Below are 19,282 nucleotides of genomic sequence, written 5' to 3'. Positions count from 1 at the left end.
GTGCAATGGCACAATCTCGGCTCACCGCAACCTACGCCTCCTGGGTTCAAGCAATTCTCCTGCCTCAGCCTCCCGAGTAGCTGGGACTAGAGGCACACACCATCATGCCCAGCTAATTTTTGTATTTTTAGTAGAGACGGGGTTTCCCCTTGTTGACCAGGATGGTTTTGATATCTTGACCTCGTGATCCACCCGCCTCGGCCTCCCAAAGTGCTGGGATTATAGGCGTGAGCCACTGCGCCCGGCCTAATTTGCTTTTTAACAAAGTAGTCCCTGGAGCCAAGTACCCTGGCTCACACCTATAACCTCAGCACTTTGGCAGGCCAAGCAGGAGGATCTCTTGAAGCCAGGAGTTTGAGACCACCCTAGGCAATACACTCAGACTCCATCTCTACAAAACTATTTAAAAATTAGCAAGGTGAGTGGATCACTTAAGGTCAGGAGTTCGAGACCAGCCTGGTCAATGTGGTGAAACCCTGTCTCTACCAACAATACAAAAATTAACTGGGCATAGTGTTGCACACTTGTAATCCCAGCTACAAGGGAGGCTGAGGCAAGAGAATCACTTGAACCTGAAGGTAGAGGTTGCGGTGAGCTAAGATCATGCCACTGCACTCCAGCTTGGGCAACAGGAGCAAAACTCTATCTAAAAAAAAAAAAGGAAAAGAAAAAACAAAAAAGGAATTAGCTAGGTCACGCCTATAATTCCAGGGCTTTGTGAGGCTGAGGTGGGCAGATCACCTGAGGTTGACAGCTCGAGACCAGCCTGGGCAACATGGTGAAACCTTGTCTCTACTAAAGGCAGAAGTTGCAGTGAGCCAAGATGGAGCCACTGCACTTCAGTCTGGGTGACAAAGCGAGACTCTGTCTCAAAAAAAAAAAATTAGCCAGGTATAGTGGTAGTCACCTGCAGTCTTAGCTACTATGGAGGGTCAGGCAGGAAGATCACTTGAGCCCAGGAATCTGAGGCTGCAGTGAGCTGATTGTGCTACTGCACTCTAGCCTGGGTGACAGTAAAACTACCTCTAAAATAAAGTAAAGTAGACCCCTAATGAATGAAAGAGTAACCTGCTCCCAATATCCATCCCCCAGCAAACTGATCACCTCTGCCTCGGCCACGGCCCCTTCTGCCTCTTTCCGTTCCTCTTCCAGAAGGCCCTCCACTCTTGGTGCCATCCAATCCATTTTCCTGACCTCGAACTGAAATAAAAATTAAAATTAAAAAACAAACAAACAAACAAACAAACAAAAAAAACGTGATGGCCAGAGCACAATCAATAGTATGTATATAAATATGTAAGTGGTATGTAACATGGTATTGATGATACAAAAAACAAGAGAAAATGAGCTGGAAGAATAGGAACATGTTACTCATGGAATGGTAATGTGCCTTAATGGAGAGCTGTAAGCCAAATTTAACTTTACAAATGACTACAGGGTAATCTCATGCCAGAATGGTGGCTGTTGATAGAAAAGGCTACATGCAAGAGATGTCAAGATTTCAGAACAGATGATGTTAAGAAAAGCAAAAGGGTAATATAATGGTTCCTGGGTCCTGCCTAGCAGGGCCCTGGCACATCCCTAGAGTCTAGACATTACTGACCCACAGCTGGTTTTGATAAAGCCCCATGCATACACTCTCGTCCACGGCTGGCACCTCTCCCCCGTCTTGGTGGCCCACCACGTCGCCGACTATAGTCTCTGTCCCGGTCTCGATTTTCTTTGCCTTCCTCGTTGGATTCCGTCTGGCCACCATCCTTCTGGCCTGAGACTCCCTTCTTCTTCCCGACCATCTCCCAGGAATGCTATAGAAGGGTAGAGCATTCATATCTAATCAATATGGACTGCTATCAGGACACCAGAGATGAAAGCTGGGACAAGTGATTGACTTAACCATTCTTCTCTCAGCATCCATGTCTAAGACACTGCCATTAATTTACTTTTACTTCTGTTTAAATAGAAGACACTGCCATTAATTTACTTTTACTTCTGTTTTATACAATATATTACCAAAAGTAAAGTCCTTTTTGGTTTTTTATTGGGTTGTTTTTTTTTTCTTTTTGAGATGGAGTCTCGCTCTGTCTCCTAGCCTGGAGTACAGTGGCATGATCTTGGCTCACTGTAACCTCTACCTCAGAGGTTCAAGCAATTCTTGTGCTTGAGTCTCTTGAGTACTGGGATTACAAGCATGTGACACCATGCCCAGCTAATTTTTGTATTTTTAGTAGAGACAGGGTTTCACCATGTTGGCCAGGCTGGTCTCTAACTCCCAACCACAGGTGATCTGCCCATCTCGGCCTCTCGAAGTGCTGGAGTTACATATGTGAGCCACTGCACCCAAAGTGCTGGGATTAGAGACATGAGCCACCTGCCCAGCCGTAAAGTCTTTTTTGTAGGGAAGGTACATATAAGTAACAGACTGCAGGGATCACTTCCAAGAGGATTACAAAGACCTCTATCTAATTCAGGCACTTAGCATATTAGTGGAAGGACCTATCAATTGGTATCTTTCAAGTGTTATTTCCTGGGCTAAAAAAAAAACTAATTCCATTTGGAGTCACTGGCCCTCAACTTTTTATAACATCATTCATACCAAATAAAGCAAAAAAGAAAACAATGCTTCTAAAGTTACCTACGAATTCAGAATGAATGAGCAGCATTCTACTCTTGGGCATATTCTCTAATTTCACCCATAAATTTAGGAGGAAAATAACTATAACTACCTACCTACAGACACATACAAACACACACATAACAATTTCATTTAAAAAAAAATCAGGCAGGCCGGGCACGGTGGCTCAAGCCTGTAATTCCAGCACTTTGGGAGGCCGATGCAGGTGGATCACGAGGTCAAGAGATCGAGACCATCCTGGTCAACATGGTGAAACCTCGTCTCTACTAAAAATACAAAAAATTACCTGGGCATGGTGGCGCACACCTGTAATCCCAGCACTTTGGGAGGCCGAGGCGGGTGAATCACGAGGTCAAGAGATCAAGACCATCCTGGTCAACATGGTGAAACCTCGTCTCTACTAAAGATACAAAAAATTAGCTGGGCATGGTGGCGTGCACCTGTAATCCCAGCACTTTGGGAGGCCAAGACGGGTGGGTCACGAGGTCAAGAGATCGAGACCATCCTGGTCAACAAGGTGAAACCCCGTCTCTACTAAAAATATAAAAAAATTAGCTGGGCATGGTGACGCATGCCTGTAGTCCCAGCTACTCGGGAGGCTGAGGTAGGAGAATTGCCTGAACCCAGGATGCGGAGGTTGCAGTGAGCCAAGATCGCACCATTGCATTCCAGTCTGGATAACAACAGCGAAACTCCATCTCAAAAAAAAAAAAAAAAAAAAAAATCAGGCTGGGTGGCCAGGCACAGTGGCTCACACCTGTAATACCAGCACTCTGGGAGGCTGAGGCAGGTGGACCACGAGGTCAGGAGTTTGAGACCAGCCTGATCTACATGGTGAAACCCCGTCTCTACTAAAAATACAGAAATTAGCTGGGCGTGGGGGCACGCACCTGTAATCCCAGCTACACAGGAGTCTAGGGCAGGAGAACTGCTTGAAGCTGGGAGGCGGAGGTTGCAGTGAGCAGAGATCACACCACTGTACTCCAGCCTGGGCAACCAAGGGACCTCCATCTCCAAAAAAAAAAAACAAGAGAGATCAGGCTGGGTGTGATGACTCACTCCTGTAACCTCAGCACTTTGGGAGGTCAAGGCAGGAGGATCACTTGAGGCCAGGAGTTCAAGACCAGCCTAGGCAACAAAATAAGACTCTAGTCTCTACTAAAAATTTAAAAATTAGCCAAGTGTGGTGGTACACTCCTGTCATCCCAACTGCTTGAAGGCTGAGGCAGAATATCACTTAAGCCCAGGAGGTTGAGGCTACAGTGGGCTATGATAATGTAACTGTACTCAGTCTAGATGACACAGTAAGACCCTGTCTCAAAAAGTACATAACAAAAATAAAAGAAGATCAAACAGTCACAGCCCTGACCCCAAGAGATACTGATTATAGGAAGCCCTCCATCAGGTTTTACTTGCAGTGTTCTCCATGTATTTCCTAAATTGGCATCAGCCAATTTAACTTTCCCCACTGAAAATGTGTATCTATGATACATTTCTAATTGCAAGAGGGAAAGTCTATGGTAAAGAAAATAAGCCAAACACCCTTGCAAAAGACTCTTCCTCAGGAAAATGAGCACTGTAAACAAAGTTTTAAAAAAAACTACATACCTTGGCTTACCGATTTTTTGCAGAAAACCTGTACAAATGAAACTTCCAGAACAAACACCAACAGTATCAGATCTTTTTTTTTTTTTTTTGAGATGAAGTCTTGTCACGATGGAGTGCAGTGGCTCAATCTCAGCTCACTGCAACCTCCAGGTTCAAGCAATTCTCCTGCCTCAGCCTCCTGAGTAGCTGGGACTATAGGTATGTGCCACCACGCCCAGCTAATTTTTCTATTTTTAGTAGAGATGGGGTTTCACCATGTTGGCCAGGATGGTCTGGATCTCATGATCCACCCACCTTGGCCTCCCAAAAGTGCCGGGATTACAGGCATAAGCCACTAAGCCCAGACTCAGATCTTTATTATTTTACCATCAAACTCAATCATGGCCCTAGTGCTCAGTAATAACTACCTAGTATCTAATACGGGCTGAGTATCAAATAATATAAAATTGTTATTAAATTTATCAGGATTGATAATAGTATTATGGTCATAGAAAAGAATATCCTCCTTTAAGAGAAGCATGTTGAAGAACTTAAGGAATCAAGTATTAAGTCTACAACTTTCAGATAATTTCAAGTGTCCACTGATGAGTAAACAAAATGCAACATATATCTACAATGGAATATTACTCAACCTTAAAAGGAAGGAAATTCTGACCCATGCCACAATATGGATGAACCTTAAAACTTTATGCTAAGAGAAATAAGTCAGACACAAAAGGTCAAATATTGTATGATTTCACTTTTATAAAACATCTAAAACAGGTAAATTCATAGAAATAGAAAACAAGGCCAGGGATGGTAGCTCATACCTATAATCCCAGCACTTTTCAAGGCCAAGGCAGGTGGATCACTTGAGGCCAGGAGTTTGACACCATCCTAGGTAACAAGGCAAAACCCTATCTCTACTAAACATACCAAAATTAGCCAGGTGGCACACACCTGTGGTCCCAGCTACTTGGGAGGCCGAGATGGTAGGATTGCTTGAGCCCAGGAGGCAGAGGCTGCAGTGAGTCATGACCACACCACTGCACGCCAGCCTGGGAAACAGAATGAGACCCTGTCTCAAAAAAAAAAAAAAAAAAAAAAAAAAAGTGAAAAAGAAAACAGAAGGGTCTCAGACAGTTCTGAGATTTGCTTAAAAAAAAAAGAAAATAGAAGAGGTTACTTAGGAGTTGGGGAACAGGGAAGAAAGAGGATTTATTATTTAATGGGTACAGAATTACTGTTTGAGAGGATGAACAAGTTCTGGAAATAAATAGTTGTAATGGCCACATTCATTATGAATGATTTATAAATCATTAAGCATTATATAATGTATCTTATCATAATAAAATTTTTTTAACAGACAAGGTGTCACCCTACAGCCCAGGCTGGAGTGCTGTGGTGCAATCATGGCACACTTCAGCCTCCAGTTCTGGGTCCTCAAGTGATCCTCTTGCCCCACCCTCCTAAGTAGCTAAGACGACAAGCACATGCCACCACAGCCAGCAAATTATTATTATTATTTTTTGAGACAGCAGGATCTCACCATATTGCTAGGCTGCTCTGGAACACCTGGCCTTAAGCACTCTTCCCTCCTCAGCCTTCCAAAGTGCTAGGATTACAGGCATAACCACATCTAGTCCACAAAGTTTTTTAATTTCAAAAAAAAAAAACTAAATTTAAAATTATAACAGGGCCAGGTGGCTAACACCATGACACCTATAAACCCAGCACTTTGGAATTACAAGACACTGTCTTAAAAAAAAAAAAAAAAAAGGCTAAAATGGTAAATTTTTTATTTTATTTTTGAGATGGAGTCTCACTGTGGTCACCCAGGCTAAAGTGTAGTGGCTCTTATCTTGGCTCACTGCAACCTTCACCTCCCAGATTCAACTGATTCTCGTGCCTCAGTCTCCCGAGTAGCTGGAATTACAGGCATGCAACACCATACCTGGCTAATTTTTGTTTTAGTAGAGACAGGGTTTTACCATGTTGGCCAAGCTGGTCTCAGAACTCCTGACCTCAAGTGATTCACCTGCCTCAGCCTCCTAAAGTGCTGGGATTACAGGTGTGAACCAGTGCAGCAAAACAGTAAGTTTTAAATTAAATAATAATAATAATAATAATAATGAAAACATATCTAAATATTATGAAGAGTCCATAGTCCACAGTAAACAATTTACTAAAGTAGTAATTTCACTGAGGTGGGAAGACTACTTGAAGCCAGGTGATTGAGACCAGCCTGCAAAATATAGCAAGACCTTCACTTCACCTCTAAAAATATTTATTTTTTAAAATAGCCAGGGCCGGCGTGGTGGCTCACACCTGTAATCCCAGCATTTTGGGAGGCCAAGCTGGGTGGATCACCTGAGATCAGAGGTTCAAGACCAGCATGGTCTTGATTTTCCAATCAACATGGCAAAACCCCATCTCTACTAAAAATACAAAAATCAGCAAGGCATGGTGGTGCACGCCTGTAATCGCAGCTACTTGGGAGGCTGAGGCAGGAGAAATGCTTGAACCCAGGAGGCGAAGGTTGCAATGAGCTAAAATCGTGCCATTGCACTCTGGCCTGGCCAACAAGAGCAAAACTCCGTCTCAAAATATGAAAATAATTAAAAAGTAAAAATAAAAATAGGCTGGGTGCAGTGTACTTTGGGAGGCCGACGTGGGAGTTCGAGATCAGCCTGGGCAATACAGTGAAATCCATCTCTACTAAAAATACAAAAATTACCGAAGCATGGTGTTGGGCACCTACAGTCACAGCTGCTCGGGAGGCTGAGGCAGGAGAATCGCCTGAACCCGGGGGGGCAGAGGTTAGAGTGAGCTAAGATTGTGCCACTGCACTCCAGCCTGGGTGACAGAGCAAGACTCCATCTCAAAAAAAAAAGGAGCTGAGTGTAGTGGCGCACATCTGTTGTCCCAGCTAAGGAAGTTGCATTGGAAGGATTGCTTGAGCCCAGGTATCCATGGCTGCAGTGATCACACTACTGCACTATAGCCTGGGTGACAGAGGAAGACCCCATCTCTTAATTCATTTCTTTTTAAAAGATTTAAGTATCTACCTAGGACTTGGTAGTTTGTTGCTGCTTACTCTTCCAACCCAAGGCTATTGTACATTACAGTTGGTGGGTCATTTTAGGATCACACGAAGTTAGAACAAACAACCTTGTAGCTAAATATACACCAGGAACAACCTGGAAGCTAGACTCAAAACAGCTTTTAGAGTTTATGCTAGTGTCTCAAAACCTGCCAAGTTTCAAGAACCTGTAACCTTTCTCCCTCCTCTGTATGCACATCTGCTGCTGGCATGAGATGGGTCTATAAGGAAAAAGAATCACTATTACCTTCCCAAAGGGACCCCTAGTTTTCTGAAATGATCTCATCTACTCAAATACATCCAACATCCCTGGTAGCTGACTTTGCTTCACTGGTTTCACTAGTAGCTGATTTATTTGTAGAATAAACCCATACTCTCCAGCTTGTTTTCTTTTTTGATACTGGGTAACATCAGCCTTATAGCACTAAACAGAAGATGCTGGAAGGCAAGATAAAATGTGACATGCAGAAAAAATTAAGACTCTTAAAAAAACATTAACAGCCCCACCTCATTCCCCGCTTAAAATCTGAAGATAATTATTCTAGAGTAAATCCAAAACCAATCAAAAGCATTATATCTTGACTGACCAGACAGTAAATATTCAAATAAGGTCAATAGGGTAAAATTTAATCCAGGACCACACTTTTGAAGAAAAAACATCCACCAATTTAAATTCAATTATTTTAAAAAAATTTTTCATTATTATTTCCCATTGTCTCAAAGAAACTGACAAACCTCCTGCATTTAAATGGAATGACTCTGTAGTATCAGGAAGTTGTTATATCTCAGGCTCCATGGCTCATGTCTGTAATCCTAGCACTTTAGGAGGTTGAGGCAGGTGGACTGCCCGAGCCCAGGAGTTTGAGACCACCCTGGGCAACACAGTGAAACACCATCTCCACTAAAATACAAAAAATTAGCCAGACATGGTGGTTTCTGCCTGTAGTTCCAGCTATTTGGGAAGCTGAAGCATGAGAATTGCTTGAACCCAGGAGGTAGAGGTTGCAGTGAGCCAAGATGGTGCCACTGTACTCTGGCCTAGGCGACTCAGCAAGACTCTGCCTCAAAAGAAAAAAAAGTTGTTATCTCTGACTGGGCACAGTTGCTCACACCTGTAACCCCAGCACTTCAGGAGGCTCAGGAAGGCGGATCACTTGAGATCAGGAGTCCCAGATCAGCCTGGCCACCATGGTGAAACCACCGTCTCTACTAAAAATACAAATATTAGCCAGGTGAGGCCAGGTGCAATGGCTCACACCTATAATCCCAGCACTTTAAGAGGCTGAGGCTGGCACATCACAAGCACAAGAGTTCAAGACCAGCCTGGCCAACAAGGTGAAACCCTGTCTCTACTCAAAATACAAAACTTAGCTGGGCGTGGTGGTGCGCACCTATAATCCCAGTTACTCAGAAGGCTGAGGCAGGAGATTCACTTGAATCCGGGAGGCGGAAGCTGCAGTGAGACGAGACTGCACCACTGTACTCCAGCCTGGGCTACAGAGCGAGACTCCACCTCAAAAAAAAAAAAAAAATTAGCTGGGTGTGCCGGTAGACACCTATAAATCCCAGCTACTCAGGAGGCCAAGGCATGGGGATCACCTGAACCTGGGAGGGGGAGATTGCAATGAGCCAAGATCATGCCACTGCACTCTAACCTAGGCAACAGAGCAAGACTCTGGGAGGCGGAGGTTGCAGTGAGTCAAAATCGTACCACTGTACTCCAGTCTGGGGAACAGCAAGACTCTAACTCAAAAAAAAAGTTATCTCTAAGGATGAATTTTGATATCCATTCCAACCAAAGAGTCTTAGAAGACCCAATAAATGAAAATGATTTCAAAATAATATACTGGGCCAGGCGCAGTGGCCCATGCCTATAATCCCAGCACTTGGGAGGACAAGGCAGGCGGTGTGCTTGAGCCCAGGAGTTTGAGACCAGCCTGAGCAACATGGAGAAACCCTGGCTCTGCCAAATATAAGAAATCAGCTGGGCGTGGTGGTGTGTGCCTGTGGGCCCAGCTACTCCATAGGCTGAAGTGGGAGGACCACCTAAGCCCAGGACAAGGAGGTTGCAGTATGTCACTGCACTCCAGCCAGGGCCACAGAGCCAGATACTGTCTCAAAATAATAATACACTGCTCATTAAAAAAAAAAATTTCTCTCAAAATGCAGAGAATGGAAAACAGTGAATGGAAAACAGAGTGGATCCTAATGTCATCTCTGGACTTCAGTTAATAATTATTACTATTGGCTCATTAATGGTAACAAATGTACCATAATAATGCAAGATGTTAGTAACTGGAGAGCCTGTGAAGGATGGGAGGGGTGAAGGGTTATATGACAATTCTCTGTACTTTTTGCTCAATTTTTCTGTAACCCTGAAGCTACTCTAAAAAAATGAAGTAAATAAATAAGTTAAATAACCAACGGGAAAAAAAATTTCTCAGCTGGGCACAGTGGCTCACACCTGTAATCCCAGCACTTTTGAGAAGTGGAGATGGGTGAATCACCTGAGGCCAGGAGTTCAAGACAAGCCTCACCAATATAATGAAACCCCGTAGCTACTAAAAATACAAAAAATTAGCCAGGCGTGGTGGCATGTACTTGTAATCCCAGCTACTCAGGTGGATGAGACAGGAGAATTGCTTGAACCCAGGAGGCGGAAGTTGCAGTGAGCTGAGATCACATCATTGCACTTCAGCCTGGGCAACAAGAGCAAAACTGTCTCAAAAAAAAAAAAATTTCTCTAGTAAGCATTGCAGGAACATTCCAAAGGTTAGCAAGGCAATCAGAGGATTACAATTGGGTACAAATCTAAGATAAGCACAAAACCAGAATTCTCATGAAGTAGGGAGAAGTAAAGAAATTTGTCTAAATTCCAGGGCAAAAGATCTTCCAAGATATCCCTATCATCTACAGGGACGTTCAGCAGGCTACAAAGCTTTTTCCTCTACTACCTCAACAGAAATAAGCTCAGGCAATGATACGTTATTATGCAATGCAAAGCTGATACTGAAAGGAATGTCCTGAATTCCAAATCAAATATATAAAATAAATAAAAGAAAATGAAAAGAAAAAAACAGAATCAAGTATAGTGACTTTGTTCAACAGCAATAAAAAAGACAAGCGGAAATCTTCCATTGATTTGATAACCAAGGCTATCAAATTCTACCTCTAATTCAGCCTAACCCCACACCCTGAAAACAGTCACTAGCCTGGAATAAATAATTTATTCCAGGCCAATTAGCAGAGCCTGATTTCAACTGTTTTCGCCTATGACCATTATCCTCATAAAAAGGACGTAGCACACACAAATTTTAAGTATTTGCAACCCGTGGTGAACAATCACCAAAAAAGTTCCCAACTTTACTTCAAGAAAATGGTGCTCTGCTTTAAGCTGTGTTGCCACTTGCTACTTTTAGAACATTAGTAGCCTCTCAACTGAGGACACATGTCCTAGAACACCATAAGCACTCTACCGTGTCTGGGTTTCCTTCCAGAAGAACATTGATGGCTCTGTTGACATCTCCATTGCAGTCGTGCAAAGCAATTACACATTCATCCTGGTTCTTGCCCGTAATATCAATCAACTAAAAGAGAAAAAACAGCAACCATCATGAACAAGCCTATGCTCACTTTCCCAACGAAAGGAAACTAGAGGAAGGAAAACAGTGGCAGCTGAATTTGAAAAAAAAAAAACAGGTTTAAAAAGCAAAAGATGAGGGCCGGGCACACTGGTTCACGCCTGTAATCCCAGCACTTTGGGAGGCTGAGGTGAGTGGATGACCTGAAGTCAGGAGTTTGAGACCAGCCTGACCAACATGGTAAAACCCTGTCTTTACTAAAAATAACAAAAATTAGCCGAGCGTGGTGGCAGGTGCCTGTAATCTCAGCAACTCGGGAGGCTGAAACATAAGCTGCAGTGAGCCAAGATCACAGTTTTGCCACAGGACAAGACTCCACCTCAAAAAGAAATAATAATAAACAAATAAAGAAAAAGGATGTAGAATCTGCCTAGCAGGTTTTCCTGTTTTTACCAGAATCCCACCCTCAAAAAGGAAAACATGTAGAATTCTGGTATTATATTTCCAAAAGCCAAATATTAACATTTCTGGTTCAGGGATGAGGTCAAAAGTACTTACAAAGCAATTAAGCATCAAATACAGAAGCAAACTCTGAAACACAGAGTCTTCAGCATACCATGAACTTCTACATTTCCTATATTCACAACAGCTCAGTTTCTATAAAATGACTATCAGCAATAGGCAACAGGTTAAAATTAAGATACAATTTCCAAACAAGGTTATCTATCCAAAGGGCTACAATAAACTGGGTGCAGTGGCTCACGCCTGTAATCCCAGCACTTTGGGAGGCTGAGGCAAGCAGATCACCTGAAGTCGGGAGTTTGACACCAGCAGAGCCAACATGGTGAAACCCCGTCTCTACTAAAAATATTAAAAATTAGCCGGGCATGGTGGTTCACGCCTGTAATCCCAGCTACTTGGAGGCTGAGGCAAGAGAACTGCTTTAACTCAGGAGGCAGGAGCTGCAGTGAGCCAAGATCATGCCACTGCACACCAGCCTAGGCGACAGAATGATTTCGTCTCAAAAAAAAAGGGCTGGGCCGGGCACAGTGGCTCAAGCCTGTAATCCCAGCACTTTGGGAGGCCGAGGCGGGTGGATCACAAGGTCAAGAGATTGAGACCATCCTGGTCAACATGGTGAAACCCCGTCTCTACTAAAAATACAAAAAAACATTAGCTAGGCATGGTGGTGCGCGCCTGTAATCCCAGCTACTTAGGAGGCTGAGGCAGGAGAATTGCCTGAACCCAGGAGGCAGAGGTTGCAGTGAGCCGAGATCACGCCATTGCACTCCAGCCTGGGTAATAAGAGTGAAACTCCGTCTCAAAAAAAAAAAAAGGGGGGGGGGCTACAATAAATTAAAGGATGCAAGTACTTATTTATTGTCTTGACCTATTATATTTCAGATCAAAATTATTTCAGTAACTGTAATAGAAAGTATCCTGGCATCCATCTATGATATCTGATTATGCCTTAATCTCGTATCTTTTCCCATAGCATACAGTAAATTAGTGATACACTCACTTGTTTCACCTTTTCCTCAAAGTCAGCATCATTATGGTCCGAAATCATCTGTGCAAGTCGAATTTGTTCTGCAGTGGCCTAGGAATGAAGATAAGATCAAGAAAGCATAATCTTGAGGCAACAGTTTAGAGAACAGGAACCTATTTCGCCAATCTCCACTGCCCCAATTTTCTTTACCATGTTACAAATCAGCAAGTAAGAAAACACCATTTAAGATGCTTTAATCAGGCCAAGCATGGTGGCTCATGCCTGTAATCCAAGCACTTTGGAGGCCAAGATGGGCGGATCACCTGAGGTCGGGAGTTCAAGATCAGCCTGACCAACATGGTGAAACCCCGTCTTTAAAATAATAAGAATAATAAATTGAAAAAAGAAAAAAAAATGCTTAAAGGACAGGTGCAGTGGCTCACGCCTATAATTCCAGCACTTTGGAAGCCTGAGGCAGGCGGATCACCTGAAATCAGTAGTTCAAGACCAGCCTGGCGGCCAACATGGCAAAACCCAGTTTCTATTAAAAATACAAAAATTAGCTGGGCATGGTGGCACATGCCTGTAGGTCCAGCCACTCGGGAGGCTGAGGCAGGAGAACTGCTTGAACCCGGGAGGAGAAAGTTGCAGTGAACCGAGATCACACCACTGCAATCCCTCCTAGCAGATAGAGCAAGATTCTTCCTCAAAAAAAAAGAAAAAAAAAAGGCCTAAATCAGTAAAATGACAAGAAACTGAGTGAAACTGTCACAGAAAAGGCAGGGAGCTCATTTACCAATGTTCACAGTTAAAGGGACTTTCATCTTAGAAACACAGAACCACTCGAAAACATCTCCTTAATTCACATGAATATAGTCACAAAGCCATGTATAAACTCTTCCTATTTCCACAACAACCAACACCATCCTCTTATTCCTAGGGCCGAGAATACTACAAGTCTGACAATAGACTCAATGTTTCTGTATACCCAGTGTATGTTAAAATACTCGGAATTTTACTGCCCCAATGAAGTATTATATTTCTACTAGAAATTCACTTGAAAATAGAAGTGAAAGAAAAATGCATAAAAAAAAAGTTCTAATCTTACATATTCGATTTAGCTGACCATAGTCAAATATAAGTAATTCATTCACATTACATACCAACCAACAGCAACCTGGTATGAGAAACAGAACATCTCTACATCAAAGTTAATATCCAAGAGGTTAATTCACTCCTTAAGACTTAAAAGTGAGCAATGCTCTATGGTGTCTCATTTAATTTCAAAGAAACATAGTGAAGTAGCCAGCTTCTCATGAGAAAGGAACAAACAGGTAAGGCCTCAATAGGACAAGAGAGGAAAATAAAAGACAAGTCAGGGAAAAGAGGAGCAAAGGATAAAAGGTGGAATGGGAAAGATTGGCTACAGAGATATCGAGGTGAGGCCAGGCACAGTGGCTCATGCCTGTAATCCCAGCACTTTGTGAGGCCGAAGCAGGTGAATCACCTGAGGGCAGGAGTTTGAGACCAGACTGGCCAATATGGTGAAACCCCATCTCTACTAAAAATACAAAAATTAGCTGGGCACAGTGGCATACATCTGTAATACCAGCTACTCAGGAAGCTGAGGCAGGAGAATTGCTTGAACTCAGGAGGCTGAGGGTGCAGTGAGCTAAGGTCTCACCATCACATGCAAGCCTGGACAACAGAGCAAGACTCCATTTCAAACAAACAACAAAAAGATATCAAGGTGGAGGCCTAAGAAATAGAAAGGTATTGCTAAAATGGCCCAGATGAGAGAAGAGAAATGCTATCTTAAGAGTTATAGAGACGAGGCCAAGCACGGTAACCCATGCCTGTAATCCCAACACTTTGGGAGGCTGAGTCGGGCAGAATCACAAGTTCAAGAGATCAAGACTACCCTGGTCAACATGGTGAAACCTCTCGCTACTAAAAATGCAAAAATTAGCCAGGCGTGGTGGCAGGTGCCTGTAATCCCAGTGACTCAGGAGGCTGAGGCAGGAGAATGACTTGAACCCAGGAGGTGGAGGGTGCAATGAGCCAAGATCATGCCACTGCACTCTAGCCTGGAGACAGAGTGAAACTCCGTTTAAAAACAAAGGAAAAAAAAAAGAATTATAGAGCCAAGCACAGTGGCTCACACCTATAATCCCAGGAGTTCAAGACCAGCCTGGGCAATGTACGCAGCAAGACTCCTACCTCTACAAAAATGTTAAAATTAGCCTGGCATGGTAGTGTGCACTGGTAGTCCCAGCTACTCAGGAGGCTGAGGCAGAAGGATCACTTGAGCCCCAGAGGTTGAGGCTACAAATGAATGGTGACTGTGCCACTGTACTCTAATCAAGGCAAAGGGAGATTCTGTCAAAAAAAAAAAAAGAAAAAGAAAAAGATACAAAGCACAGACCCACAGTAAAATGCATAATACATTATCAAACAAAAAAAAGTAAGCATTTTGCCTTACAGCGTGTCGTGAAAGTTATCAGGACCTAAGTAAAAAAAAAAAGCCAAGGACTAGAAAACAAAAATAAGAAACCTAAGTCAACTGTTCAAAGCACAGAATAATGCTGTACTGCATGGAAACCAGTATCAGCCAGCAATGTTATCCACCAATCCATATGCCTTGGGTTATTTACCTGTGGCCGCTGCTTGTGCTGTGTCTGGTTTTGGTTTTGAGGTTGTTCCCAGTTTCCCCGGGCTCGGTTAGTGCCCACCGACGTCATCATTTACAGTATATACAAATAACAGTATTTACAAGGTAGAATACTGAAAGATTTAAAAAGAGAATTAGGTATTAAATACAGGCAAAATGTTTTTAACTCTTTCATCAGCACTTTTACCACCAAACACTTTCACTTCTTCAAAGGAACAAACCAAGATTCACTTATCCTTACAACATAATTAGCTTGATAAATTCCTTAAGGAGCTATGGCTGTTAAGCCATTTTTATGTAACAAGAAAAGTATAAAGCACGTGTGATAGATTTTTTAAAGAAGTTGCAGCACAGTTTGATTACTAGTCCCCTATAAGCAGACTTTACATTTAGCTAATAATCAAAAGCCTTTTATATAGGTGCAACTATATAAAGTACCACTGACAGAAGAAAGATAATCAGGAAGGTCTAGAAACAAAAGCCTTCCAGGAAGGAGATCAGTCTACACCCCAGAGAAATAATTTTAAGCACTGTAATCGATCACCTAAGAAAACAGCCTTACCTGCCTTACAACCCTTTTTATGTAAGTTGCATGTGACCTCCATTGCTTGGGAAAGGACAAGTTCAAGTCTAGACACTTCTTTTTCTCTCAAGTTTCAATTCTCAGTATGCTATGCGTTTGTATTTTGTTTGTCGGTTTTTTTGTTTTTTTAAACCACAGCCTTCAACAGGGTATTAGCCCCAATGACTTTGTCCAGAGTATCAGTTCTCTGGATAATAATTCCAACACACTGCTTTTACACGTGCTTCTCTTGGTCTCCTAGTCCACGTTTTCAAGAAACCAGAATGGTAATTACCCTCCACCACTCACCTTAATATACAGGTAATCTCACATTTGACTCAAACCAAAAGCATCTAGCACAAAGTTTTATTTGGAAGAAAGGGCTTCTAGGAAATCATTTTAAACTTAAGACATTAATGCAGGCAAGATGACTTAGCTGAGTCTTTAAAGAGACACAGAACACACAGGGACCTTCCCCAAACCAGAATATGGTTTTTGTTACAGGACTTCTAACAAGAAGAATTCTACTGAATTCAAGTTCCCTTACTTCATACTTTATTTTATAATACAACCTCAGCTGCTGCATTTAGTGAAAAAGAAAACACTCATCATATGATAGAGTGCTCAAAATAATAGGTTACTCTGCATTTATTCCCTTCCAAAGAGGACAAGTTTATACTTTTCTGCTCTATATTTAATTTTTCTTGTTAATGAAACCTTATACAGTGTAATTCTAGACTGCCCAGAGATATTGCTGGATTTGAGTGGGAGGAAGGACTTCTAAAGAAATATGCAAGGATTAACTATTAGGAAAGTGAATGTCATCTGAGTTTCTTGGATGTCACAGAGAAAGTAGACTTTTTCTGTGAATAAATTCTTCACCAAGTTGTGTCAATAGGTTGCATAGGAGAAAGATTTAAGGCAGCTTCTTCAGGTAATTTTTAATCCATTATCTTTTTCCCCTACATATATGGGCATACAAAGGCCCAGCATTACTTGCTAGACAGTAGCCCATTTTCCCAGGTTAGCATTATAGTCAAGTTTCAACTTTACAAAAAAAAAACAAGTTGTTTTACCAAGTACCCCTGAATCCAAATTAACAAAACGATATATACACATATATATGTATATTTACCAAGTCTAGAGGAAAACTATTTTGTTTTAAAATTGGCTCTAAGATAGTTTCTAATACGGCATAGTCATCTCCATCCCACTACCATAACTTACAAATGACTGTTTTCTGCTCCACATGTGATAATTTGTGAGGTTAAGTTATATTGCAGGTATAAACTGCATGACTAGCTATATATGACTGCATATACCGTACCAGTCAGATGTAAACATATTAAAAAGTCATCTTGAAAGACAGAGTTAACCAGAAAGGAAAAAAAAATCCTCCTAATCACTCTTGCTGGTAACATTTCCTTCTTACAAGTGTTTCGAAATGTGACTAAGAAAATTTTACCACCTATTAGTAACAACACTGAGCAACAGGTCAAAAGTTAGTGATCTGGAATGGATCACTTGAAGGCACAAAATTAGTAGCAAGCAGAGCCATTCCCAGATTTATCACACTGGAGGTGAAGAATCTTGTTACTTACTCTTTCCTAGAAAATAAAAAGATCTAAGGAAGTATGGTGAGAAGTATTGGAGACCAAGGAAATAGTGCGAGAGTAAATACAGGTTTCAACATAGGAGTGCCCTTAACTCTTTTTTGAAAACCAGCTACTTAAAAAAATAGCCAGAGAAATTTCACTGAAAAAACTAAATAACAAATATTTATTGAGTATCTACTATGTGTCCAATACTTCAGGAAAATACAAAAGCAGTATGACTTGGTAGCTGCCCTCAGGGAGCTTACAATCTAATTTTAGAAACAATTCAGAAACTGAAGGCTGGGCTGGGTTTGGTAAAACTTGCTACCTCTAACAGAGCAACTAATTTCTGTAGATGCTTTGTTGAAATGAACCCTGCGACCCCTTCTCCACCACGTTGAAACCTAGTTAGTAAGAGTACTTCCCAGTTAGGACATAGCAAGGAGGAGCTTTAAAGATCAAAAACAACACAGGACATTCTTACGCCTTCCATCACTAATTTACGTGCCAGCAATACTTCCCATTCACAAAGGAAACAATCATTGGGACAGTCTAATCTTTAAGGACAATCGTCCCAGATCTCAAAGCAGTTTTATCAACTGATACACAGACAAAATGTTTTAATTCTCTAGTAATGCTGGTTACTGGTAATGTCCATCACTTCCCAGCAAGTCACATCGGGTATCCCCCAAACAGGATATGGGGCAGAGGAAGGTAGGATGGGAGAGAAGACAAAAAAAGGATTTCTCCATGTAATAATCAGGGAGAGTCAAAGGCAAAAACGTTAACAATAACAACAAAAACGCCTGTTACTGTGGTGTTTTTCTTTCCACAACATCCTACACCAGAGGTGGCTACATTTCAAGAATTGTGGAAAAGGAGCAGTCTCCAGTTTGTGACATCGGTTTGCAAAGCAATTTAAGGGCTGTCCACAAGGTGAAGGGTTTGAAGAAATTGGGCATTCCTGTCCCATTATGAGAAGGGTGAACAAATAACCCAGTGCTCTAGTGACGTCCCTAAAGCGTAATACACCCTGTGGGGACTTCCATGTCCAGCTCCCAAATAACATCGTAATTGTTTGGGGTACCCCAAACTACAGTATAAACAAGAAACTAAAGACAGCAGCAAAAACATATTCCAAGAACTGGGTTGGTGAGAAAGAAGGGAAGGTAATAAGAAGAGCTGACAAAGAGCCTGGAAACGGAGAGGGGACGCAAGCCCACGCGTGGAGGATGGGAGGCTCAGCCCCCTCAGCGCCACATCGAGAGCCCACGGGGCCAATCTCCTCCCTACCTCCCAGTTGGAACAAATTAATCTTCGCACACCAAACTGAGGGCCACATGGGGGAGTCTGGGGCAGCTCCACCCCATCGCCCGCCCTCCCCCCAGCCACCCCCAAACCAGGCCGGATCCGGATCAGAGAAGGCCCGCAGTGGGTGGAAAGGGAGGAGGCCCTCTCCTCCGCAGGCACCGGCCGTGGTAAAGAGAGGGCCCTACCTCAGGCAAGGCCCAGGCCTCGCTGGCTCGCGCTCTTTCTCGCTCTCCCCTCTCAGGCTCTAGCCGCATGGCCCCCCCCTCCTACGGCTGCTCCAAGCCCCGCCCCGGCCACGCTCCCAAATCGAGGCCCCGGCTCTGGCGCGGCCCAGTAGGCCGCGAACCCAACCATAAACAAAACCTCCGGCGGCCGACTCAACGGGGGGGCCCCAGGGCTCGCATGACTAGGAGGGGGTGTACAGTGGGGGAACACACGGTGCGGGGGGGGCCTACCGAGGGAGGGGGATACGGCGGGGGCAAGGGAGAAAAGAGGGAGGGTAAAAGGGGGATCGCGGATTTAAAGGGGCCGCGGACAATACCCGGCCCCGCCGCGCTGCCGCTGCCGCCGCTGCTGCCGCCAACGCCGCTGCGCTCCCAACTTTACCTCAGTCTCCTCCACACTGACACCCCGGGCCGCGCCGCCCCTGTCACGTGATATAAGATTCCCTCTTCCCCACCCCCTCCCTCCTTTTCCCTCTCGCGCTCGCTCTCGCGCCTTCCCCCCCGCCCACTTGCCTTCCTGCGTCCCC

The 19,282-nt window shown here is 43.2% G+C and overlaps 1 protein-coding gene across 50 annotated transcripts in view; it reads right to left on the bottom strand.

Annotated features, from left to right (window-relative positions):
* Window positions 1-19,170, bottom strand: part of UBAP2L (ubiquitin associated protein 2 like) — a 57,111-nt gene extending 37,941 nt beyond the window's left edge. For 12 of the 50 annotated variants that reach the window (XM_078355776.1, XM_054247718.2, XM_054247719.2 and 9 more), the window contains exons 1-6: window positions 19,073-19,163; window positions 15,047-15,176; window positions 12,426-12,503; window positions 10,799-10,909; window positions 1,637-1,805; window positions 1,105-1,200 (exon numbers count right to left, since the gene is read on the bottom strand). In XM_078355776.1, coding sequence (XP_078211902.1) covers window positions 1,105-1,200; window positions 1,637-1,805; window positions 10,799-10,909; window positions 12,426-12,503; window positions 15,047-15,136 — 544 coding nt within the window. In that variant the 5' untranslated portion in view covers window positions 15,137-15,176; window positions 19,073-19,163. Of the gene's footprint in view, window positions 1-1,104; window positions 1,201-1,603; window positions 1,806-10,798; window positions 10,910-12,425; window positions 12,504-15,046; window positions 15,177-18,716 lie in introns of all 50 variants that reach the window. The other 38 variants (XM_078355777.1, XM_054247720.2, XM_054247721.2 and 35 more) reach the window with 5 other exon arrangements.
* Between the last annotated feature and the right edge of the window lie 112 nt (window positions 19,171-19,282).

The sequence above is a fragment of the Callithrix jacchus genome, chromosome 18, assembly GCF_049354715.1.
Source record: "Callithrix jacchus isolate 240 chromosome 18, calJac240_pri, whole genome shotgun sequence".
Classification (NCBI taxonomy): domain Eukaryota; kingdom Metazoa; phylum Chordata; class Mammalia; order Primates; family Cebidae; genus Callithrix; species Callithrix jacchus.
The sequence above is the reverse complement of the archived record's forward strand: the minus strand, read 5'-3'. Positions and strand labels throughout refer to the sequence as shown.